This window comes from Pyxicephalus adspersus, chromosome 12, assembly GCF_032062135.1.
Source record: "Pyxicephalus adspersus chromosome 12, UCB_Pads_2.0, whole genome shotgun sequence".
NCBI lineage: Eukaryota > Metazoa > Chordata > Amphibia > Anura > Pyxicephalidae > Pyxicephalus > Pyxicephalus adspersus.
Genome location: NC_092869.1, coordinates 7,572,482 through 7,599,225, shown reverse-complemented (window position 1 = coordinate 7,599,225; position 26,744 = coordinate 7,572,482). Strand labels below are relative to the sequence as shown.

At 37.5% G+C, this 26,744-nt stretch overlaps 1 protein-coding gene across 1 annotated transcript in view; it reads left to right on the top strand.

The window, feature by feature from the left end:
• ARHGEF11 (Rho guanine nucleotide exchange factor 11) overlaps nucleotides 1–26,054 on the top strand; it is a 103,213-nt gene extending 77,159 nt beyond the window's left edge. Inside the window, exons 23-40 of the mRNA XM_072428742.1 lie at nucleotides 321–447; nucleotides 7,843–8,022; nucleotides 8,869–8,916; nucleotides 9,539–9,726; nucleotides 9,949–10,095; nucleotides 11,609–11,688; nucleotides 12,194–12,319; nucleotides 12,457–12,574; nucleotides 13,244–13,422; nucleotides 14,261–14,336; nucleotides 14,720–14,887; nucleotides 15,138–15,225; nucleotides 15,836–15,883; nucleotides 16,505–16,929; nucleotides 19,996–20,091; nucleotides 22,944–23,242; nucleotides 24,386–24,572; nucleotides 25,298–26,054. Coding sequence (XP_072284843.1) covers nucleotides 321–447; nucleotides 7,843–8,022; nucleotides 8,869–8,916; nucleotides 9,539–9,726; nucleotides 9,949–10,095; nucleotides 11,609–11,688; nucleotides 12,194–12,319; nucleotides 12,457–12,574; nucleotides 13,244–13,422; nucleotides 14,261–14,336; nucleotides 14,720–14,887; nucleotides 15,138–15,225; nucleotides 15,836–15,883; nucleotides 16,505–16,929; nucleotides 19,996–20,091; nucleotides 22,944–23,242; nucleotides 24,386–24,572; nucleotides 25,298–25,347 — 2,630 coding nt within the window. The 3' untranslated portion in view covers nucleotides 25,348–26,054. The remainder of the gene's footprint in view (nucleotides 1–320; nucleotides 448–7,842; nucleotides 8,023–8,868; nucleotides 8,917–9,538; nucleotides 9,727–9,948; nucleotides 10,096–11,608; nucleotides 11,689–12,193; nucleotides 12,320–12,456; nucleotides 12,575–13,243; nucleotides 13,423–14,260; nucleotides 14,337–14,719; nucleotides 14,888–15,137; nucleotides 15,226–15,835; nucleotides 15,884–16,504; nucleotides 16,930–19,995; nucleotides 20,092–22,943; nucleotides 23,243–24,385; nucleotides 24,573–25,297) is intronic.
• The last annotated feature ends 690 nt before the right edge of the window (nucleotides 26,055–26,744 follow it).

Genomic DNA, 26,744 nt, shown 5'->3' with positions numbered 1-26,744 from the left:
GAACAACATTAAGACTGCTAGCTATTGTGTCTTCATGTGACAAAATCGCAATTGGCTTCTAATCTTCTCAGTGTTTGGTCTAATTGCACTAACACTATCTTGCTCTTCAGAAACTGGTGTCTTCTCTCACATAAACTCTGCTAATCTACTAAATTCTGAGTGTTTTTTCTCTGCACTGTTCCTGCTTTCCTCCTCCTTGTCTCTTCCTGTATTCCTGTACGATGACCTTACTTCCTGCCAATGGCCATGGTGGTTAGCTAGATTGGCTCTGAAGTTTTTTTTTTTTTTGTTTCATGCCCTAATCTTTCGTCTTTTCTCAGTAAAACCTGGTAACGTAAGGAACATCATTCAACACTTTGAGAACAACCAACAAAATGACCTTCAGGAGCCTCCAACCATGCAGCGGCTGTCCACCGGAAGCTTCCCAGAAGACTTGTTGGATGACAGGTAGGAAGAATTCAGCTTCTCCTAGGGTTATATGTGATCAGAGCAATATTTATTTTTTTCCTATCCAGTCAAACCCTTGAGCCCACTTCCTATAGATGAATATTTTTTTAAAATGTAATATTCGCCCAGTTATTTTCATATATATCTGCCTAAACATTTGTTAAGCTATTGGTACTGTTGTCCTTTATTTTCCACATCCCTCTGGGTTCAGCCCACCTTGTTAAAGCTTCCTCACCCAAAATTGTCCTCTTGGTATGCTTTAATGTTGTGTCCCTACTCATTCCTATGGGTGGGTTATACTCCATTTGACTGATGGTGGTCGCCATAAGTATATTTGAAAAAACTCGTTTTCTTGCGGTCTCTGGCTTTAAAAAAAATGTTGGAGTCACGGACTTAAAAATAAGCATGCACCTAGAAAAAGCCAGAAAAAGTTGGGAGTCCTAATTTCATGCATGTTCCAGCTCTATAACGTGATCATTGGCAGCTATCAGCATGTAATATGATAGATTGTTCTGGTTTGTGGTTTCTTTAAACAGGAAATTTGTACATTATGGCAAACTATTTGTGTTTTGCTGGTTGTTTTGCCACAAATCAAAATCCTTGCCGTGCACAAGTATTGTTAGATTTTTTTCTATAATGTTTCATTTGAAACAATGAAAATGTATTGTGGTTGAACTGCAGCAGTTTCAAGTGTACAGTATATAAACCCTAATATTGACCTTTGGTCCGTTTTGGTCTTGTAAGTATACAATTAAAAGTTTAATTTTTTTGCTTAAATTTTTAAGTTGGCCTTGTAAAAGTGTGCTTCATTTTATTAAGTAGAGGGAAACTGAACTTCCTGGGAGGTGGTGGAACCCAATCTTGATTTTGTTTGTAGTGCAAGGAAAAAAAAATAAAAATTGTTTTACTAGCTTTTTAGTTGTGAAAAGGTAATCTTTGTTGGGTTTTTTGAGAAACTCCATCTCACAGCAGCTGTTTTAAGGCATGGAGAAAGGAAAAATCTCACAGCCCAGGGCATTACCTCGTATACACTCTATGCAAATGATTAAAAAAAACACTTTAAAGTGGGTGTTTGATTGTATTTTAGCATACCTTCCAACTCTAACAAAGAGGGGCCTATGGCAGTATGTTGCCAAAGGACACACCCTTGTCATGTCCCACAGATCATTAGGAACTCTTCTTCAAAAAGTAAATGGTTAATCCCAGAACCGACTTTTATTACCCAAAAAAAAAGCTTAAAGAAATAAAAAAGTCATATATAAAAGTTTGGAAGAAAAAGTTTAAGGTTAGTTTAACACTTTTAGTAGGTAAATACCACATTTTGGTATTGTGGTCTATACATCAACTAAAAACGTGGACAGAGGTTTGTTCCCAAATAAGGGACAGTCCCTCAAATCCAGGGACAATTGTAATATACGTTGGTTAGCTTGTGGCACGTGCTCCTTCGTACTACGTCAATCTATTCCCTATCGGTGAGGTTTCTCACCATAATACCTGACTCTTTCCACATAGGAGATTTGAGGCTCCCCCACCCCATGTTTTTCCAGATTCCAACATGCTACATGGAGCATGAGAACCTCTTATAATAGGCACAGCAGGTGTTCAAACCTGGGAACCCTGCACCGAGATCTTGCCTATGGAGTTTCAGAGGTGCATGAAGAGACTGTCTGGTTGTTGTAATTCCACAGTATTCCCTAAACCAATAAAAAATAAAATAAAAGAGAACTGATCCTTTAAAGAGAACAAAAACGTGCTATGTGCAACGTTGTGTAAGAAAGAAAAACATAAAGCCACCTGGAGTAGGGGACTTTGCATGTCTCTTCTACCAAATATCTCTACCTCTTGGTAACATTTTGTATTTTGAATTTAGTTCTGCTTTAACTACATAGCTATTAAGGCCTGTTGTCTCATGTAGATTAATAAAAGTTAAAAGCATGGACTGATCCTTTTTATTATTGTGAATTAACATCATAACAGCATCTTTTATTAATTTACTGCTCATAAATACATAATTAATTAGCTGTGTTTGAAATGTCTTGTCTTTTTTTCAACCTTATCTTAATGCAGCTTTTCTCAATCTTTTAACCCTTGAGGAACCCTTGAAATGATTTTCAGGTCTCAGGGAGCCCCTAATGAAATCAGTTTTTGGGGGTTTACAAAAAAAAATCCCCTTAACATGGCGGCCAGTGGAAAGAATGCCACCCACAATGGTGCTAGAATATCAACCTCATAGGCGACTAAAAACTTCTTTGGAGTCATGTAGCTCGGTCTACCAAGTGGTGTTGGCCCCAGAATCATGCAGGCATCATCATTAGGTCACCATAGTTTGAGGAACCCCTTAAAACATCTTGGGAGACCTTGGAGGTCCATGGATGAAAACAGCTGCCTTGGGTGCTTTTTTACATTTGAGTTGCAGTAAAACAAGCATGAACCCAACGCACAACTGTAGATAATACCGAATGGCACCCCAATGCACATTTTTAGCACAGCATAACATATATAAGCAGTGTTCTCCCCAGCTCCTGGCTGTTTTTTGTGTGCTTACTGAAGATTTGGGTCACAATACAGGGGCTGTCACCCGCCTACAATTTCTTCCAATCCGGCTTGAAAAAATTTCTGGGTTGAACACTGATACGCAATAGCTCAGTGTTCTCCCCAGCCCCTTTTAGCTGGGTGCACCACCCGGCACTTTTTGGCAACCACCCGGCTGTTTTTGGGTGGTTACTGATGAGTTGAGTCACAATTTAGGGGCTGTCACGCGGCTAAAATTTTAGCCCACCCGGCATAAAAGAATTTCTGGGTTGAGCAATGTAGCTAACTGCAATGCAGAGATTTAAACAATCTATGTGTTGTGGGGTACAACGGTAACTCATTCAAGACGAATGGGCTACCTAAATAGAGTGGTCCTCAGTTTAATGGAAATGTGTTGTGTTAATGGGCTTTTAGGATTTTATACCTTTTTCAATGTGCTTTTTGTAGCTTGTGCTTGTTGTGTTTTAACTCGCTCAATAATAACTGCAACCGAGACACTGATATAAAAGAAATAAAATGAGAGAATAGAGATACAGAGAATTGAAACGTTAAGTCCCTCATGTCCTACTGTATGTGACCTTTGTATGGTAAAGGTTAAATAAATGCATCGCTCGTTCGCTCATGAGAGAATCATCTATTTTTATAAGCTCCCGGTTCGCAGCGTCTGTGTTGTCTGTCCAGTGCCTGGCTGTTTTTAGCTGCATCAGGCAGCTGTGGGAACATGGAATCACGGACGACAACGGTCTCCTCTCCTGTTTTAATTATGGCTGGCATTTAGGTGTCAGGACGCATGCTGTGTCCGTGTGACGGGGCGGTCTTTCTCCCCTCGGATGCCTGCTCCGTCCTGTCCACAGCACCATTGATTTTTTATGCTCTCGTTAGAGATGGGATCAATAGACGGCTTGCTTGTAATCTGCCTCAGAGCTCTGTCAGGACGAGCAGGTCTCGGCGTTGTCTAGGCCGCATGATGGAGATGCAGGGCTGGAGCTTTGCGGGGATGTAGACAGGCCCTGAACAGCCATGGAAATCTAGAGAGAGGGGCGTGCATTCAAAAATAATGGATAAAAAGAAGATGGAGAGGAAATTATGGAAAAGGTAAGACACCAGCTGCAATGGTTAACCTCTTTGGTGCTGGAAGCCTTTGAATAAAAGCAGCCATTGCATTTTTTTATACAGCTGCACAGGCATGCAGATATCAAAATATTGCTGCATTCAGACTGCTGTAATCTTATTATTATTATAAAATGCAGCTATTCAGGCAATTAAAATATAAGATCGTTAAAAATCAGTTTTCTGTTTCAGTCTATATCATCCTTTTAAAGGTTAATAAAGCTGGTTTGCACAGCAAAAACGTGTTGGTGGTAAATGATTGAACTTGGTATTGGTAAGGTTGACATATTAATTTGAATGTTAAACGCTCTTTTGTAGCAGATCTTTTTAGGTGTGTGCGTATTCAGGTCACTAAAAATGCTAACGCTTGGGCAAAGCAAAATTCTTGTTGGTATCTAACTGGTCCTTTCTCTGGGGGGTAGAGTATGTTGTTTTAATCTGCTTCCTAGGAAAAATGTACTGCCTACTACACCTCGCTGAATGTTTTCATAACTGTATATTCTCCATCCATTTATTCATCCATTTTTTCATATGTCCATTATTTTCTATTGTTTAATGTTGGTAATTTATTATTCTGCTTTCTTCTTTTGAGTTATTTGTATTTTACTTTATCTTCAAATTGTTATTCTTTTTCCTTTTTTTTCCTTCCCTCACTTTTTTTCCTTTTTTTTTTTTTCTCTTTTCTTAACTTTTTCTTTCCTTTCCCTTTCCTGTCTTATCTCTTTGCCCTTCCCTTTTTTCTATTGCTTTTCTTTTTCTCATTTACTGTCTCTTTTCCTTTTTATCTTTTGTTTTGTTTTGCTCCCTTGCTTTGCTTCCTATACCTTTTATTCTCTTCTTTATTCTTTCTTTCCTTCTATCATTCTACCTTTTAGTTCTTTCCCTCCCCTTTCCATTTCTTTCTCATCCTTCCCTTTCTTCATATATCCTTCCCTCCCTTATCCTTCTCTTCCTTATCCTTCTCTTCCAACCAATATCCTTCGATTTCTTATCCTAATCTTCTTTTTAATGCCCTTCCCATCCTCCTCTTTCTTTTTCCTATCCTTCCCTTCCTTTTTTTATCTTTCCCTCTCTTTTCCTTCCCTTTCTTCTTCCTCTCTTTTCTATCCTTCCTTTCCTACTAAAATCCTTCCCTCAACTTTCCTTCTTTTTCGTATCCTTCCCTTCGCTCTAAAACTCTTCCCTTCCCTTTTGTTTCTCTTTCTTATCCTTTCCTTCCTTTTAATGTCTTTTCCTTCTCTTCCTTATCCTGCCCTTCCTTCTTTTATGCTTCCTTTTCCTTTCCCTATATTTCGCCCCTTTTATCTTCATTCTTTTTTTTTCCTCTTCGTCTTCTGCTTCATTCATTACTTCCTAGGTATATTTTAAATAACTCTCTTTTCTGACTTGTTGTTGTAATTTTTTTTGTAAATGTCACCAAAAAAATGGCAGCTGCTAAGAATCATTTAAACTAACAATATAATGATCATCAAAAAATTCCCCAATACTCGGTCCAGCTGGGCAGCACTTAAAAACAAGTTAAACCATTTTTAATTTAGGATACAAACAGAGGTTTTTGTTGCCTACATATGTCATCGTAATTTGACATCATGATTCTGGTTTTACCTCCTAGTTAATCACTTACTCCTGATTAAGCCTGCAAGATTTTTCGGACTTTACTGATTCCATGTTTGCTCCTGAGCATTGCTTCATTTATCAGTAAGAACAGCTCCAAACCACTTCATGGGAAACTCCACAATTTATTATCCAACAACTAACATTTCTGTTGCTGGACAATCAATAGTGGTCTATGGTGCTGCCCTCTAAATTCTTTTATTTGATATTTGCAGATTGCTCCTATTTGGGGGGACGATTGACATGAGCAACCCCACCAAAGTTGTACTTTGAAAAGACCTTACACCTATTTCTCATAGGGAGGCCTAAATGTATTATTAAAAATTTATATAGTGCCGACATGTTACGCAGCACTTTACAAAGTCCATAGTCATGTCACTAACTGTTCCTCAAATGGACAATCTAATGACCCTACCATAGTCATACCATGTTTAAAAGTCTAAAGCCAATTAACCTGAGGTGCATGTTTTTGGGATGTGGGAGAAAACCTATGCATGGAGAGAATATACTTTACAAACTTCATACCTATAATGTACTTAGGACCCAGCACTGCAAAGGGTGCTAGTCACTAAACCAACATGAAACATTAGGATACCTCTTGAACTTTGTGTTCTTGACATTTTGTTAGTTAATCCAGAAATGAGAGACCTGTCCCGGGACATTAAATGTCTGACTTGTAGTTCTACTATATAATATTTTCCACCGTGCCCCTTTTTCCAATCTACAGCTAACATTGTCACTTTTTGCTGGTTGACAGCAGTGAGTGAATGCTGACTGCAGCTGTCAGGACACATCTGGCTGATATGGGCTGAGATGTTCTGACTTCTATTCGGTTGTTAGAAGTGTAGATGTCTCCTGCTGTTAGTACTTTTAGTCTTCACTTTCCAAGATATTTGTAATGTATTTGTAGTACTCCAAAAACGTCTCCCATATCTGCAGATGATCTTCTCCAGGGGTGCACTTTTTTAACTTGGGAGCTACTTTTTAAATGACCAAGTCAAAATGATCTACCAACAATAAAAACTTGGACTTAATAACACCTGTGCGTGATAGAGTTCATTTTGAAAGGCAGGCCTCCGCGATACACTCATGTTGCCTTTGCGATGTACAGGTAGATTGCGATCCACCTTTTGGGTACCGCTGATCTACTCTTATAACACTCCCTTGGTAATCTTCCACTTCATATTCAAGACAAAGTCTTTATTTTTCCACCGAAACGCTAATTTCTCATAGTCAAGCCATTCAGTTTGCCCCCTTTTGACCTTTAAATTAATAGTTGAAACCATTTTTATATATTTTAGACCTATATAAAATGATACCTACATGCCAGAGGTGTCCTGAGCTTACTTTACATGTTAACTCAAGGAGAGTAATACATCTTTCCAGTCCTTATGCTGGGACTTCAGAAATATTAATGTTAAATACATTTTTGTTTTGTGGTCCAATGGTTGTCCAATGCAACTCTTCAAACATAATACACCTAGGAGAGTAAATTATGCCGCCAAAACCTCTGTACCTTTACTTTTAGGTGGATAGAATACTTGTCAGTGTTTGCCCTAGGAAGATTCACTGTGCCTTTTTGTCCTAATGACCACTATTACAGGAAATGATTGGGATTTGGTGACAAGATTTTACTGGCTTTGCTTTGTAGCGTTGGGGGTCTAAGGTTCATATCCTGGCAAGGAGACCAGATGCATGCATTGAGTTCTTACGTCTTTCCCTTGTTTGTGTATGAATTTCCCTAATAAACATACAGTTGTTTAAATACTGTGAGAGAAAGGTGTTATACAAATGTTAGTATTTTTAATATTTAATAGTCAAAGTGTTGACTTGTCTTCTTTTAGTAAAGACTTTTGTTAGTAGCAACTTTCTAAAAGATTTCCTTTAAGTTTGAAAAATGTTTTGGCTGTAAGTTTACTTTAAATCCTAATTTCAAATCATACTAGTGGTTTGGCTTCAATTTATGGCTGCGGAGTGTGTAAAACCATACCTCAAAATGTGACTGTTGATCATGAGATGAAATATTGCATTACATAGTAATATTAAAAAAAATTACATTTAGAAAAAAAAATCAGATGGTTTTGTAATAGGTATATATTGTATTATATTTTAGAAGTAATAAAAGTCTTTCTTTTGCAGTGCCAGGGCAGAGGTGAAACTTGGTCGCTCGGAGAGCCTAAAGGGCCGTGAGGAACTGAAGAAATCCCGCAAGGCTGACAATGTTCCCCGCTCTCGTAGTGATGTAGACATGGATGCTGCTGCAGAGGCCACCCGATTGCACCAATCAGCATCATCCTCTGCTTCCAGCCTATCCACAAGGTCTGTATTTTATTAATTGGCTTTCCCAGTCTTTTACACAACTATCCCCCATAGATAAAAAAATATATATTGTACATGTCAAAGCGCTCATTCATTTTCAGTATATTGATTATTTAAGCTTAGACTACAGGTCTACAGTTGGTGAAGATTAATAAAACTCGAACAAAGAAAAGAAATATAGGGGCTACCCTTGACATAATTTTGAAATTGTTAGCTTGGTTTGTATTATTTATTGACCTGGAACAAATAAGCAGATTATGAATGTGAGAAGGCCTTATCTGCAGACTTGTCCTGGATCGGCAACTCAAAGTTTGTATTGTCAAAATTAGAAGTCGACAATCACAACCTCCATCTTGTTCTCTGCAAAGATTTTCTTTAACCTCCCTAGCAGTAATCCCGAGTGTGGCTCGGGATGAAATATCCATACGAAAAGTGTTAACCCCGAGCCACACTCGTGGTGATATTGCTAGGGAGTTTAAAAAGCTTACCTGGTAAGTGGTGCCTGTGGCATCCTCCAGTGATGCCCGGCATCTTCTTCCCCTGGCGATGCCGGGCATCTGTGTAATCTGGCGTTGTCCAGCTGGCATCTGCTTCTCCGGCGTTTGAACATTGGGGACGTGAGGCCAGGAAAAGCAGGTGCCGGCTGGGGATCTGTGTGCGAGCATGTGGCTGGGGGGTGGTACCGTGTGACTGGGAAATTTAAAAAACTAGGTATTTTTTAAAAGTACCGCTTTTACATTTATTAAGACTTAATATGCATACCTCCAGGGAGGTTAGGAAATGGATTTAAGAAAAATGCTAAAAAGCCTCAAAAACATCCCAAGTCATGTTATATTTTTTTCACAGGTCACTGGATAACCCAACTCCACCATACACTCCCAAACTGACCCGCAGGTAGGTGATGCCACCAATGTGTTCTGCAACTCTTGCACAGATATACTATATATATTTCAATATAAACTGATATAATTATGAACTGTGATAATTACTTTTACCTGAGACTATCGAAAACTGCTTTTATTTTAGGTATAAACCTAGGGCACAAAATGTGTCTGTCGTGCCAATCAGAACAGTAATTAATAGAAATGGATATCAAATAACTGAAAGATATATCCATGCCGTGTTATTTTTTTAAACATTTATTTTGAAGGGATACAAATGAAATTTCATGGGCTCAGTCTGTTTAACCTGTGAAAGAGGGAAGAATCCACTGGTGTGATTCTGGTATTGTTGTTAATGGTGTTTTTAGTGTTCTATGTGATTCCAGAGCTAAATGTCGTTTACATTTTTATATATGTGCCTGGGCTTCAAATATTATTCAAATATTTATCAGAAAATGTGTATACTTATTAGGAGTTCTAATGTACTTGGTTGTGTGTTTTAGACCGGTGATTAAAGTTATTAAAGTAACAAACCAATGTTATAGGCAGACAAACTGCATTGCAGCCTGGGTTTCCATACTCGGGACAAATTTTAGGGGCATGTATGTGTTGACATATTCTCATTTTTTTTCCAGAAGCATGGAGTCTCCAAACTTGAGCTTTACTGGGGAATCCTTGCTAGCCAACTTGCAGGAAGATGACTTGGGACATCTCTCAGATCTTGATGTGGAGCCGGATGCTCAAAACTGGCAGCACACTGTGGGTAGGGAGGTGGCGCAGCACTTATCTCCAAAAGAACGAGCGCGGCAAGAAGTAATACATGGTGAGCAACTTTCAAAAGTTATTGTTGATGATTTATGTAGGATTAGGAGGTAGTGAATCAAGGCAAGGAAACCACAGTACTGGGTTAATGCATTTGTGTAATCAAAAAAGTTTTAGGTACCCATAGGTGTGTATTTCTATTTCTAAAGTACAAATTGGTAATAATAATGGGTATTATGTAAGGTCAATTGGTAGTTAACTTTGAACTTTTGATCTTCTTTAGAACTGTTTATGACAGAGGCTTCTCATCTCCGGGTCCTCCGCGTTCTGGATCACATTTTCTACCAGAGGATGCGTAAAGATAATATGCTTTCTACAGATGAACTAGCGCTGGTCTTCCCCAATCTCCCTGAGCTTGTTGAAATTCACAGTAAGTGAGCAAAAAATAATGTATATGGTTTAAGAATTACTATTTGGATAGAAGCTTAAGAACTCATTACATTTGTAAACCATTCTCTACTCCATATTCCAAAACCATAGGCACTGTTATGGAATTGGAGCTACAACAGCCTACATTTATTTTCCGTAGGCTTGATGCAAAATGTTGGAGTGTGTCTGTGGGAATTTGTATTCAGCAAAATGAGTATTTGTAAGGTCATGTGCTGATGTTGCACGAGAAGACCTGCTTAAATCCAGTGTTCCAGTAGGTTGAGGTTGGGCTTGATGCAAGATGGTTGAGTTTCTCTTCAATAAACTGGCCAAACCATATCTTGATGAAGCTTTGTGCATAGAGGCAATGGGCCTTCACCCTGTCAACCTTGTTTTGACAAGAGCACAAATGCCTAATATGTATGTTGTATCAATAACCATACTCCTTACTGGAAATACCTGAATCTGGTGTCAAAAGACTTTAGACGATGGACTATACGTAAGCAAAAAGGTTGTTTTTGGGACCAATACTGATGCTTCATCCCTTACAGATAATAAAGTTGTTGGTTTTATTTTAGAAATACAAGGCTTTTGATTGCTGTTTTAACATGTTTGTTTGGCATAAGTAGGACGTGATTACCTAATGAACAGTGGAACATAAAAGCAGAATCACTTTCACATCTTTTCTATGCTGTCCTATTATCCAACAGCTGCTGGCAGACGTCCCACTCTGCACCAAAGCCATTTTGATTTCTTTTCCGAAGACATTTCGTTATACAGCTAAAAAAATCACATCTGGTATTTCAAACACAGTGCATAAACCAGGATTTGTAAAGTAATTTAAAGCACAATTGTACCCACAAACTTATCTTTGAATAAAGATGTTTCTGGGTTTCTAGTTGTTATTGCTGCCTATAAATCCAATAAACATTTTTCTGTCCTCTTTTGCAAATGTTACGCCGATCAAGTGCCTTTAGTACTTTCTGAGATACTGGCTGACAGCAAATAAGCCCATTAAAAATTGCATTTTATGAAGCACCTTGCTTGCTTACTTCCTCCAGATCAATGGCAATGACTATTAAAAGCAGGCAAGTCCACCAGTATTTTTATTATAAGGCCAGTAATAGAAGACTGTATGTGTCTCTCTCTGCTTTTGGTCCCTTTAATATACCAAAATTAGTATTAGTTATTTTTCTGTATTTGTATTATGTTTAAAGCACACCTGACATGGGAGTGATATGGAGCTTTCCATCTTGACCATCTATAAAGAAATGCTTTGTAGCTGTAGTGGTAATTATCTGACCATCCTGCTCACCTGGAATGAGGATCAGAATTATAGCCAGGAACTTTCAATATTTTAGATTGTTGGCTGCTCCATAGATTTCTCATGGTAGTTGCCCCTTAACGGTATAAAACGTTACCCTTTAACTTTTTGCCCTTTTAAGGTGCATGTAACCTTTTATTCTAACCAACAAAAATTGTCATTTTATAGCTTATTCCATTTTCTATCCTAGATTCCCTGGCAGAAGTCATGAAACGTGTAAGAGAAGAAGGACCTGTTGTTAAAGAGATTGGTGATCTCATGTTGTTTCGGGTAAGGCTGGAAAAATGAAATCCACAGATTTTTCTACATTCCCATCACAATCCTGTAACACTTTTACTATTATTTTTTTTAAATAATAATATGGAGTTTGACATTTTATATACATTTTTTTGATAGCTTGGTAGTGTAGAAAAGTGTTTGGAAACCCTTTGTTATAATAGGAATATATATTACACTTTAATTTTATTTTTTAGTTAACATTATTTTTTTGTTGTATTTTAATTTTATGATTATTATTCCTATAACAGCCCAATGAATGCATCAAATTTAAATTGGGTTTGCAACTAAAATAACACATCTTTTTAGATAATTTTTGGGTATTTCAGCACAACACTGAATTCATTAACAATTTTGAAAATGCAGCACTGCCTTGGTAAGTGCCGGCAAGCCCAAAATAAGTCTTGCCATATACTTATTTTGTGGCAAATCCGAACGCTTAGGACGGAGAGGTATATTATATTATTGTATAATTGTATATATTGTTTTGTTTCTTCAGTTTGATGGAGCTCCTGGGGAGGAAGTTCGTGAAGAAACAGCCAAGTTTTGCTCTTGCCAAACGATTGCACTTGACCTGATCAAAACCAAAAAGAGGAAAGAGGCCCGATTTAATCTGTTTATGCAGGTGATGTCCTACTTAGTTTTAGTCTCTTTATTTCATTACATTTTTAATGAATAGTTTTTGCCTTTCTATGCGTATTCTTGTTTTTTTTTTTTCTATAGTTTTTTTTTCTCACCATTCTTCTCTTTTGTAATCTGCAGGAGGCGGAGAGCAGTCCTCAGTGTAGGAGGCTACAGCTTAAGGATTTAATAGTGTCGGAAATGCAGCGTTTGACCAAATACCCATTGCTACTGGAAAATATCATTAAACACACAGATGGTAAGTTTGTTTATAAAGTAGTCCTGACGGTACAAAGTTCTGTTCAAGTACATTCTTAGTACTTGCAACTTGGATAGAGGACTTGAAAAAAGATTCTAGCTGTTATTGCATGTATGTTGCCTAAATAAAGCAATTACAGTATGTTATTCCTTGCGTTTTGTAATCTGCATTTGATAAAATAATGATAGAATGGTAGCATTTGAAAAATGTGCACTTGTCATATAAGGCAGGGTACCTGCAGCTCCAAACCAATTTCAGAATGAACCTACCTTTTAACAAGGATATGGAGGCATTTTTATCATACAGTGTTCAAAACTGGTATTTTACCAGGCTAATCATTTTAAAGTTTTTAAAACCAAGAGTAATTTTGTATTGCAGCTCACAAAGAACTGGTGACTGCATTTGTTTTCTTTAGTCAGGCTTTTTATTCTTTAATTTGTCCATAGTGATCCTTCCAGTAAATCCCTTTCTATTCTATAATGAACAGTAATCCGTTACTGTTCTGTATCTTTAAAGGGCAGCATTGTCATTATATGACCCCCAAACACCACCCATTCTCGTCATCTCCAACACATAGATTTGCTTACCAGACCAAAAGCACGCAAATAACAGAAGCTCCTTGTTAAGGTTTAAATTCATTTTTAAACATGTATCAACTGTATCCTGCAGCCAACTCACTGGAATACGAGAAGCTTTGTCGCTGTCGGGATCGATGTCGGGATATCTTAAAATATGTTAATGAGTCAGTAAAGCAGAAAGAGAATGGATATCGACTAGCAGAATATCAGAAACGTCTCGACACCACATCCTTGGAGAGGACCAGTAATCCACTGGCAGCAGAATTTAAGGTGAGTGGTGGAACGGTGTATTTGTCTTCTGCAGGTATATTATTTTTTTTTTTAATTGTTGGACCTGTGGGGAGCTGTTTGCAGAATATAAACAAACTATTACTACTACATTCATCCTGGTCATTGCATATCTAGTAGTAGTTAGTCAAATTCAACTGAGCTTGATCTTCTCTTACAGAAACAGGTTCAGGTAATTGTTCTTGGACTTGTTTTTCTCGTACAAGTCCAGTTGAATGCTCTTCTCTTGCAAGAACAAGTTTAGATGAATAATCGTGGACTCGTTCTTCTCTAACAAAAAGTAGATTGGTTAAATGTCTTTGGACTCCTTCTCTTACAGGAACAAATCCAGCTCAATGTTTATGGACTTATTATTCTCTTACGGGAACAAGTCCAGTTCAGTGTTCTTGGACTTATTCTTCTCTTACAGGAACCAGCCCAGTTCAGTGTTCTTGGAAATGTTCTCTTACATGAACCAGTCCAGTTTAGTGTTCTTAGAAAAATGTTCTTCTCCTACAAAAATAAATCTGGTTGAATGTTCTTGGACTTTTTTTTTACAAAAATGAGTTGAATGCGATTAACTACTACTAGACATTTAAGACTGATTAATTTATTCTTGGGTTTTTCTTTATTTGTATACTATTCAAGAAGAAAAATTTTGTACTTGTATTAACTGGTGCGTAAAATGTTCATGATAATATAGGTGTGACAAAGCAATACTCTTCATTCTAAATCTCTGTACCCCACTTTCTCCTCATCCTGTGATCCTTAACTAAATGAAAGTCATTGTTGTTCAAGTTTTCAGAACACTGAGAATAACAATCTGCTTTTCTGGTTACAGAACTTGGACTTGACAACAAGAAGGATGATCCATGAGGGTTCCCTAACCTGGAGGATCACAAAAGATAAAACCATTGGTATGAGATCTAAATTGCAAAGTTCTAAAGGTGCCCATAGATGTAAGAGGATGGTCAGCTATGCAGGCCTGACCTGAGCACCCTCAGGCAATTCTTCTGACATTAGGGATATGAGGGATATAAGCAGTTATTTCCAGTACTAAAGGCGATCCAAAGAAAATCACACTCTTATAGTATAATTTAAAACAGTGTATCTATATATCCTAATATCACGATAATAGGTTATGAAAATTACAGAGGGCAGAAAAGGTTATGTCTTGCACAATTATAGTTTTGCCATATACAAAATAATCAGATGCCCCATATTGCGCCTAAAAAGCATTTTCACAAAGAACCTATGAAACTGGCAAATGTTATAGTTTTTTATCTTTTTATTCTTACAGATCTCCATGTTCTCCTCTTGGAGGACCTCTTAGTTCTACTGCAGAAACAAGATGAGAAGCTGGTGCTGAAATGTCACAGTAAAACCACAGTTGTCTCCTCTGATACCAAGCAGACCTTTAGCCCAGTCATCAAGCTGAATTCTGTGCTGGTACGACCTGTAGCTACAGGTAAGTTTGTATTGATCCCAACACCATAGCCAGTGGCCAGGTGTAGCTTTTGACTAGATTTCTGGTCCAGGTTTGCTGGATCACTTAGGTTCACTGATGAAAGTATACTTTCTCCAGCCTTGGAGAGCTTTAATAAATCAGGCCCTATGTCTCTTTATATGCACGGTTTTATTTGTTTTTCAAATATGTCTACTAAACACGAATCATTTGTGGATCTGGATTTGAAAATGTATTTTTTTTTTTATTGCAGACAAGAAGGCGTTCTTTATTATCTGCACATCAGAACTGGGCCCTCAGATCTATGAACTTGTAGCCATGACATCGTCAGAGAAAAATATGTAAGTCGAACAACAGAAAGGGGCCAGTTAGAAGTCAATCAGAAAATCACCGGGTTTCAATCAGAAAAGCACTGGCAAAGCAGAAATTTTAGAATGGGGATTACCATTCCAAAACAGACAAATCGCCCTTATGATTTCACTGCAAGCATCTCACATTGTGCAATAAAAGTTGGAGCAAGTCAGATAAAGCCTGCTTCATTTCCTGGCTGTGGGACTTCCAGCGTCCTCCAGTCTTTTTTTCCCCAATGTTAACATCCCTGGCCCTCTCCTTTTTTTATTTTATTTTTAATTATAGGGTCACATGTGAGTTTTATATAGAGCAGTTTACAAAAATCTCTGACGTGTGCTCGCAGAGAAGCTCCAGTGTGGTCTAAAATAAAGCATGAAATAAAAAAGTTTATACAAAACTGTGTACAAAATTGTGTTGGCTTGCCAATAAGGGGGTAAGGGGAACCCAGGAATGCAATATAAAGGTAATTAAACAGGTTTATTGCATTGCCAAACATAGTTTTAGGCAGGGATTATCAAAGCTGAACAGAAGGGTTTATTAAGGAGATAGAAAAGCCTTACTGTTGTTTAGTATGTTACTACTGTGTGTTTTTTTGTATAGGTGGAAGGAGCTGCTGGAAGAAGCTGGAGTTAGTATACCTGAACTCTGGTACAAATAAGGGACAGTTGTATGTTCTCCTCTGAAGTTTTATTAGCTATATAACTTTACTTTTTTCTGTGAAGTCTTATTTCTAAAATATTCTCTGTTTTTGGTTGTAGACTTGTAGGAGTTGACAAAGACCATGTAAAGGTATATGTATGTTCCGTGAAGTATGATTAGCTACATAACATTTACTTTGTTTCTGCAAAGTCCCATTCCTGAGATATTTCCATCTTCTACATGTAGACTTGTTGCTTGTCAAGAAGATCTTCATCAAGACAATGTAAAGACATCAGTGTGTTCTCCACTGATATATGCTTAGCTGCAATCATTTACTTTGTTTCTGTTCCTCAGGTATTTCCACTTCTACCTGTAGACTGGCATCAGGCCTACAAACAGGACATGGGAATATTTTAAATATTTGATGTAGCTAATCACCTTGTTGGTACATAAGCACTGCAATACGACCAATTGGCTTTTTATCCTTTGTCATGCTCTTCCATACTAAACACTCCTGTGTTGCAGGAAGCACATATGTTTCTGAGGTTTACTATCACTTCAACCTATTAAAAGTGGTAAACCTGTAAATCCTTCCGAATAACTCCTTTTGATGACTTTTTAATGTAATGTTTGTCTTCCTTTAGTCCAGCATCTCCGGGAGCTGATACTGCGCAGCCTTTACCCCTTAAAGCATTCAGAATATGATGCTGCCCCTGCGGCCGAGCCAGAGGATGATGTCACACCCACGCCTTCAGTAACCGGTGGGCCTGGACACCCGTGGGAGGCAACAGCAGACTCAGTATTAGAGACTCTAGATGGAGACAATTTGACTGATTATAGGGAAGATCTACCCTCAAGACCTTCTAGCGTTTCAGAAAGTGGTAGGTCTGTCGTGGACCTCACTAACCAGCACAGGAGAACATCGAAGGATGGAGAGGAGAGTGTTTGGAACCTGGTGGAAAGCCACCCGCAAAGGACTGCTGTCTCATCCTCTGAGCCATCTGAAGATGCTTTTGAGGACCAAACAAACACGGGCTACAAGGTTGTCAGGAAAGGTAAGAAGTCATTGGGCTTTTTTTTAGCCTTACTTTATATTTACTTTAGCTTTAGTCCAATAGCTAACTTTCAAACGGGGTCTACCAAAAATATATTATAATCAATTGTATCTTTAAAGAATTTTCTATGTTTAGAACTCACCGAGTAAGATCTGTGTCACTGCTTCCCATAATTTCACTGTGTGTTGCTCATTAATTTGTGCCCCATTTTATAGACAATTTGTAAGTACATGTACACACCATTCATCGGGAATTTGTTACATGCTTACATGCTCTTATTATACCCAGGGGTAAAATACCATTGTTACATCTTTGCTTAAGGTTTCTGTATACAATACAGAACGATATATTCAGAAGAAATGCAGATAAGTTTCATAAAATTGGAAAGGGCAGATTTTTAGAACTGGCACTCCTCTAATGGAAAGCCAAGCTGTATATACAGTAATACTATTTAAAGACATTGCATTTACAGAGATAGCAGATGGCTAAAAATAAGTTTGACCTTTGATTACTGGTCCATCAAGATACTGCACCAGAAGAAGGCCAGATTTTTTGCATTTATCCAACACTGAAGAAGGCCATGACCCATAAATATTGGTTATGATTTTCATAGCTGACTCTTTATAGATTTTAGGGAATGTTGAAATAGTTTCCCTTCTTTACTACTTTATTCTGGTTTAAGACACTTGATGCTCATTTTTGATAAATGTGGAGAAACTCTAGTGATGTAAAAGGAACAGTTATCCACAATTCTAGCTTATCAATAAAAACTGGTGGAATTCTGATATTCGTGCCTTGAAAACTCTGTAAGATTTTTTTTTTGTTCTCTGTGTACCACTGGGAAAATTCCCCTATACTTCCTGTCCTGTAGACATAACAGGAAAAAAGCAAATCCATCCAAAGAGAGGGGAATCGTGTTTTAGTTACATGACACCTTAACAAAAGTTCTTGTTAGGGGAATTTTCTGTGTATGTCTGTTCTATTTTTTTAACATGCAATTTCCCTTTACTTTTAGTCCTAGTACCAATGGTCACCAGTTCAAATTTCCTTCACCAGTACAATTACATTTCCCTAAAAGGGGATACAGACCATGACAACGACCTAACAAGGGTTCCAACCTTTCCACAGAATCCATTTTATCCAGAATCCAAAAGTTTCATCCAAAGCAAAGATTTCGACTTTAGATATACTTATTATACTAAACAATTTGGCTTAAAAAATATAAAAATATATATTAAACAAAAATGGTTATAAATTACCTTCATGGATTCCTTTTCCAGGGCCCTAATGCATACAGCGTGTGCACACAGCTGTATACTGGCTGACTCACACACACAAGGAGACGCATTGCAGAGGGCATGAAGGGGTTAAAAAGGCCAGCATCGGGTCGAATGTAGATTTTTAAAGTTGGTGAAAATTTACATCAATATCCTTTATCTCCAGTTTTTGGATTTGAATTTAAATAATTGTCAACATTTGCTAGAAAATGAGCAACAAAATTGCAATGAAATTGTTGAAATTGACATTTCAAGCCTTTATATACCCTTCTACCTACCCCTTTAGACCCTGTTCTCTGCTCGTTGTTCAGGTTCCTCTTGTTCCTGTAGACTTTTTTCTTACCAATCTTTAGCTTTTTTGGTTTATGATACATATTTGGTGGTACTGTGTCCATTTCCTTGTTCCCAATATTCCTGTGGACCCATGCCCTAGCTGTAGCAAATGGATTTAGAATTTCTAAGAAAAATGTTTCACTAGTGTAAGTAAATGTCCCTTGGTTCGATTTGGAATCTCAACCACAAAGGTACACCAAAAAAGAAGGTGCTCTCTGCTATCTCAAACAATTGTTTTTTAAAGAGGACCTTCCAATTCCCAGTGGAATAATTGCCCATATCTGTCCTTTTCCTTTTGGTGCGTGTCTCTTTCTGCTTCTCCAGACTATGTTAGACTATGTTTTTAGACTTTTTTAATGTGGAGGATCCCTTGAAATAACTTTCAGGTCTTCAGTGAAGCCATGTTATAATTACTATATCCACAGCTCACAGTATATTAGCATGGTGGTCATTGGCAGGAATGTCACCCTTAAGCTACGTACACACGTTACATTTTTGTGAAAGATCCTTTCTAACCACAAAAGGCTGAAAGATACATGAACGAGCGATGTACATCCACCGCTGTTCTGTTTTATGTAGAGAAGAGGGGGGAAACAAGCGAGCAGCACCCCGCTGTGCTCTCTCCCCTTCACTTGTATTGCGGTTGTTCGTCGTTCATGGATCTGCCAGGACAGATCCACGAATGACGTTGTAAAGCCGCTGTACACACATCAGATTCTTGTGTGTACATAGCCTTACAGATATCAGGGATCTTTTTTGGCTATTGGTAAACTTAGCTGAGAATAGTAAATTACTTTAGGAACCCCTAGCAACTGGTTGAAAAACACTGTGCTAGATCTTGCATGTGAGATATAGACCTATTCTCAATAAACTGCACTCTTGAAATTTCAAGATTTCGACACCCACATTCCTTCTGTTTTCGGGAATGTGTGACTTGTATCCCAGAAGGTTGGGGAGGGGAAAGACTGTCACACCTGCCTAGGTGAGAAATAAGGAAGTGAAACCAATGGACCACATTTCAAAAATGGTATTTACTAACAAAAAAAAAACTAATTTTGTGAATTATTGTTGAAGAAGGAGGAGAAGAAAAAGGTATACTACTTTTAAATCTGGTGTAAGGTCAACTTTAAAGGAGATATTGCAAACCAAAGGCTGTCTTGCAATATACATACATTATTTCAATTGTGGTGAATGTGTGTGTTTTTCTATCACATTGCTGGTTTTGGTTAGTTTTGACCTAATCAATTTCCTTTTATCACCTACAATGAATTATTCTTCCTCGGAGTTATCAATCAAATGTGCACACTAACGTTCTTTCAGCTGATTTTCTGTTTTATCTTCTAATTTATTTTCGTTTTGTCTTTCCACCATATTCCCCCTTCCTTTTTTTTTTTTGTTTTTACTTTGTGTTCTTTTTTTTATTTTATTTTCTCTTTTTCTGGTGTCTTCTGCACAGCTGAGGTGGTGGGCAATAATGATGTCATACCGTTGCCAGACAGCAGCCAATCAGACAGAGTGTTGCAGGAAGCTGGCGGCGGAACTGTTTTAGATGGTAAATCTTTTTGAGTTGTAAGAATGGCAAAGAGACGAGGTGGATATAGCTACGAAGATGATGCATTGCTGTCTATCCTCTTGCCATCACTCTTAGCATACAGTGGCATCACCCTTTGTAACCTAAAATTCAACACGGGAAAAAAAAAATCAAGCTTTACTGAAATATATAAATTATCTAACATAATATATATGTAAAACTTCCCTCAATTTTTTTAAAAGTTTGATGGTGGTAAAATGTTGTCAGTTTGGACACGGTGATTTTTTGTTTTTGAGATTTGGAATATTTTGAGAAAATATGATTTTTTGAGAGGAATGGAAGACAATTGTTTGGATTAGATAGTAGGAAGTAGTATAAGGACCACTTACGGTATGTGGCAGCCCCCTACCCTGTTACAAAATATTAGATCTATACAATAAAAAAAAACAAACCTTTATTGAAGAAAAACACTACCAATGCCTACCTTACATCCCAGTGTTTAGGGACTCTTAGACTCCTGTAGGTGATGATGTCCCTTGGTCATCATGCAGGATCCCAATCCCTACAAAAATACGCTCCCGTTGGAGTAGCTTCCCATGGATTTTAGGGTTCTATGCTTTTTCAACACCCTGCGGAAAGCCCAAGTGATATCAACTACAAGAATCCTCAAGAACGTGGGGATGCTCTCAAAATATTTTACTTTTCTCTCAACTAATTTGCTGCTTTAATCTTGTAGCATTAAGGTTTATAAGCTGCCAAAGCTGTGGGTCTTATATTTTTTCCAAGATTCACGGTAATGACCATTGTGCAATTTTTGTAAGATTTTTAGATTTTTTTTTTTTTTGTTTTGAGAGACTCTATCAACCTCAGTGACCAAAAATTACTGTAAATTATACAAACAACAAAATAAAAAATATATGCTTTACACTCAAAAAGCACAAAAAAAAAATTACAAATAAAGTTCAAATCTCTGATTTTTCTTTAATAATATCAATGTTTACCATGTTTGAGGGACGTTTTACTTATTTTCTTCAAAATTTTTACAAGATTTTACAAATTCCTATTTGCTTTACATTTCTATAGAAAGATGTATGTCTTGTACTAGTATTAATGTGATCTGTGTTGTAAATTGGCAGGCGGATGTTGGCTTGGTTTCCTTGACACGTTGTGTAGTCTGTTGTACCGGAATTTGAAGTAGTCCACCTTTTATTGATATTATTTTTTTTATTTGTTATATGGAGGCTAAGCTAGCTACAAATAAATTGAGGAAGGTTCAGTGCATACAAAAGGAGGTTTTAGTATTCACTGGAGCTTAGTAAAGTGAGGTTGTTGCAGCAGGTGCACTGGCTGTAGTGAAAGGCAGTTTGAGCGGTAGATTGGTACAAAAAACATTGGTTTTAGGTTAGTAAAAATTAAATGGGCAGTCATATTATCCTTACTTTGGCCCAGTGATGCAGCTTGCTTTGCAAAAATAGTTGTCAGAGATATAGGTGTGGTAGCAGAGCTTTCCGTAGGGCCATCCATTTTGGAAAGGTGATGATCCAGATAAATGGGGGTCTTCCAAGTAAAGGTTGGACAAGGGTTTGGTAAAATAAATTCTTGTGTTTCCAGTAAAGGGGACTATTGTTACAGTATATAAATACATGTTTACTTCCAGCCAACCCTGGTAAACATTTTGGGAAAGTCCTTTTCTGTTTCAGGAAGGCCTGGCCTTTGTGGACAAGCCAGGTTCATAGAACTCAAGTTTAGGAGTTTGGTGTGGAGAAATTTGAGTGGCCTGCAGAGCCCTAACCTCATACCCATTGAACTTCTAGGATAATTTAAAACAATGATTAAAGCACCTGGCCTTTTGTCTGGATGGTGGATGTACAAACATTCCTGCGATTGGTTATTCATTTGCTAGCATAAAAATTTCCAAGGTTTGGAGTGGCCGACTAACAGTCTGTATATGTATAGTGTTCAGGTTCTTTCCTTAAAACAAAACAAGACACTGTAAGAGTGAATTGAAATGTTGATGGGCTATAGTTATGTTGTGGGGGCCTTTTTAGTTTTCAGATTTTTTATTTTGTATTGCACGGAGAAAGGATAAAAAAGTCACGGTATAGGGATCACATGTATCTGTGGACTAAGTTTCCATTTTAAAGACACTTTCAGAAGTAATTTTTTTTATACATAGTTATCTTAGTTTTTGCCAATACATGCACAAGTTCAATATAAATTAGTGAATAAGGATTTGATGGCCTTTAAATGAGTGAATATGTGCTGATACTTTAGACACAATATACTGAATGTGTTATGTTTTGGTTCTTGGTGAACAAGATTGGATATATTAAATCAGCACAATCTTCACTCTAGTACAAGAACGGGCGAATCCCTCTCATTAGCTCATTTTCACCATGCCATTCCAAGGAATCCTGTTTCTTCCAAAAAGCACATGCTTTTTTTTTGCCATTTTGGAGCACATCATCCACCCTCATATTGTTATTACTCAAAACATGGAACTTATTTTTCTCCTATCCTCTCTGCCTGTTCTTAAGACACAGCCAATGCAAGAAACGTTCTTCATTAATACATGTCCTTTTCAAGGGTGATGCCTCATGATCTGCTCATCTAAGCTTTGACATTTATTATTCTCTTTGCATCGCTTCTGAGGTCTTGTCTTGTATGCCTCCTAACTTCATGCTCTACCATATTAACTTTAAGATCTAATCTGCTAAATTACCATTTTGAACACTTACCACGATTTGCTGAGAGGTAAATTGAGGTGCCATCTATATTTCTCTAATCTAATAGTTGTTGCATGTGTTTAATCTTCAAAATAATGTTCTGCTATATGTCTCTTACCTGGGTCCTTTCTTCATTCTGCATACTAGGAAATTTATTTTATGTGGTCATGCCAACTGTTCCTACATTGCCCCCACCTGAAGAAGAGAGGCCTAGAGAAACACAAGAATCTAGGGAAAACATCCAACCAATGGGAAGCCCATCTTTGCCTAAATCCCAGGAAATACATAAGATCCAGGCTTGCTCTTCAGACATTAGCAGCCCTCCAACTCGAAGCTCAGAAAGTGATATGTTGCATTCTGATTTAGCTTCAAATCTGGTTATTCAAGATGTTGATATGATCTTCCAAACGATTAAACAGCTAACGGCCAAATTACAAAGGTTACAGGTAAGGAATTATGACTTTTTGGGGATGTAGTTGTCTGGGTTTGACATTGCATGAATTGTAGTGGCACACTTTAGGTTAAAATACGTTCTTCTTTCAACTTTTTGAAAGTTGTGCCCAACCAAGCCTAAAATATATCTCAAACAAATTCTTGCCTTATACTGGAGTAATTATGCGGATAACTAAGAACTTAGAAATAAATAAAACTAATTAAATATTGAAACCAGTTACAATAAATAGTATCAAACAGAAGAATTAAACAATAAATATATACATAATAAGGGAGTCAGGGGGTTATAACTATTACAAAGTTTATACTCCCTTTGGACTCGATCTATTTAGTTGTGGTCAAAACAGGGTTATATAGTTCAAATGATACAGATTATATTTACATTTGATTTTTGTACCACGGAGGTGCCCCTCTTGGTATGCATAAAACAGTGTTGAGAAAATGAAACAAAACTTGTTGTGAAGCGTTTCACAGCAATTCCAGCTTCATTAGACAGCTAACTTGGCAGAGAACAAGTGGACCCCTTATAGAAAACCAATGGGACCTAAAGAAAAAAAATTACATTTATAAATTTATTCTGGTTACTGATAAAAGAAAACTGTGTGCAAAAGTGATTAGGTAGCCCAGAAATCCTTTCTAATGTATTTCTTTGGAAAAACACCTACATACAATCATGGAAAGCAGCTGTAGAAATTGCTTAGAAAATCACCAATCATATATGTCTGGAAATCACTATATGTAAGCCTGGCATTGCTGCCCTTTAGGATAAATAAGGGATATTAAAATGAATAGAACCTACAGGGAAGAAGCGAAAGAGTTTTGCAAAGCGTGACCCAATAAGTCTCTTCTTGGACTTCTAATATTTCCATTCAATTATTAAATCAATAAATTCTTAAATTGCCATTTAATAGTTCAGCTTTTGTTTTTAAACTCCTCGAATATTCACCTTAAATCCCAGCACAGGTCTTCTTAGACAACAACCACCACCAAGGTCCTTTGGTGGTGCATCATCAAGATGCTCTGGGCTACCAGGACAATCATGAGCTAGGTTTCAAAGTTTGGACTGCCCACTGTTGGACAAATGAGACTTCAGGGCAAGTCTACTTGAACATTCAATAGTTTACGTTCTGTTTTAGGAGGTTGAGTCGGCACATCAGGAGCTCCTAAGGTCTTTGAGGGGAAAACCACCAGAAGATATGTCTCAGGAACCTGAGCCAATGATGGAGGAAGACAAACAGCCTGAGATACATCATGGGTCCAGTGTCACTAGCAATTCTCTATTCTTTTTGAAGAACAGTGTGTCTGTGTCAATCCATCGAGACAGTAAGTGGTATATGATGGAGTTTTGTTTGCACTTCTGTATTTTTACAGGCGGGATGTGTACAGCTAAATCTGATTGGTTCTATTAGTTAACCCTTGCAATTTATTGTATTTCAAGCAGGGACATTAATAGACCTGACTTAGAACAAGCATGCAGCCAATAAAATCAGAATTCCTATGCTGCATATTTATCCAAAGTCGATGACCCAGAAACCACTGAAGCCATACATGAATGATTGAAGCGTCCATAAGATCAAAAGTCCACTATATTTTATGGGAGGTTTCCCCTAAAGGAGAATTGTACCAACCTAAGCCTAACACCCCCACCCCCTTTATAACCACCATTCTACTTCTAATCGTTTTTATATCTCTCAGATCATAAATGGACTGGTCTGGAAGCTGTGGCCCTGGCCAGTCTCCAGTCCTAGGACTGTACGATGTATACTGCTAGTTGTATTAAGCAGGTGTCATCTTGATGCCCTTCACACTTATGTGTTGTGTTGGTGCATGTATCTTGCCTACACTGGGTTAAGGCAACTTAAAAATTAATTGCCCATTGCACAAAAAACTGGACCTAATGCATTTCTGGGGCCACAGCGCATAGCCAGTACATTAGGGTGCTATGCAGAATAAATGAATAAAAAAGTATTGGCATGACTAGTACTTTGTAAGTGGCTTTGCTATTTAATTTTTTTCTAAAAATATTTATTTTAATTTTTTTTTTATAGGCCTTACAGATCCACGCGATGATGCTTTAAACTACCCTATGAGCCTTTAACATTGTGCACAGATGCCAAAAACTGCTAGGGTCTCTACCACTACTGTAAAACCTCCCTTCTGCTCAGAGTACCACCCACTAGTGGGGCACTAGGCATTTGGGTGCAAAGAAATTGCTGCCAGTTTTAAAAAAGGGCACTTTACAAACGGAAGCCTGTACGGAATAGCCAAAATAGGACTGAGGAGAGAGACAATGCTCTTGGAAGAACAAAAACAAAACAAAAAAAAACTGGAATTATTATTTTTGGAAGAAAACGCAAAGCATGTTAGCTTAATAAATTATAAATATATATATAAATATATGTATAGTTATATACCTATTTAAAGAAAACGACAAAACCTACTCTTAATATGGATTGAGTTCTAACAAAGCAAAGGGGTTTGTGGGGCCCCATTCCTAAAACCACGCATGCTGTCAATATGGCGCTCCCGACTGAAGGCCCTGGCGGCACTGAGACCTCTAGTGGACGGTTTGGGAAAGATTCTGTGGCTTGTGATATCCCTCTGCACTGTGGAGAGTCAGTTCTGTAGACAATGCACTATTTCCAATGACAAGAGAAGCCCCTTGCATCTGCAGATCGGGCTCCCTCCTTTGTTTTTTTTCTGTATAAATATGTATGTATGTGCTTTTTTTTTTATTTTGTATATAGTTTTTTTTTTTTCCCGCCCTCTCTTCCAACTTGTAATAAAATAGGCTTTTTACCACGACTGTTTTCTGTTGAGTCAAAATGCAAATTATTGTGTGTATAATCTGAATCCTTTAAACTGGTAAGTATGATTTTTTTTTTTATATTGTAAAGGTTACATAGAATGCTTTTGCTTTGAGAATTGTTATATGCTCATAATATTTCTAATACCGTTATGTAGGTTTAGTGGTTTTCTATGTCAATCAAGTACCATGTACTTGTATCATTCTAATAACAGGTGACACATTTACATTGTAGTGTACCACGTATATGCTGTGTTAAATGAATGGGCTATTTTAAAGCAGCATGCCTAAAACAAAATAGTGTGTTGCAATTATATGGAATAAATGGGCTCTTCATGACTGTACTATATTCATTAGAACAGTGGTCCAAAAGAACTTTATTCTGAAAAATTTCCTTTGCCTGAATATGCAACAAAACTGGACAAGGTTATGAATTTAGTCATGCTTTGCTACCAAAATGGAAGCAAAAGGAAATGCTAATGTTAAAGTCGACCCATAATATAGGAGGGGATGCTGAGAAGTTCCTGGCTTTGCCCAGAAAGAAGAGAGCCAGAGTTGTGAAATAACACATTTATTCAACATATTCCCCCCCGAGACTGATGCACTTGGTACAGCGTAGTTGCAGCTTTTCTAGACCGTTCAAATAAAAGTCCTTTGGTTGGTCTTCAAACCAGCTCTCAGCAGCATCT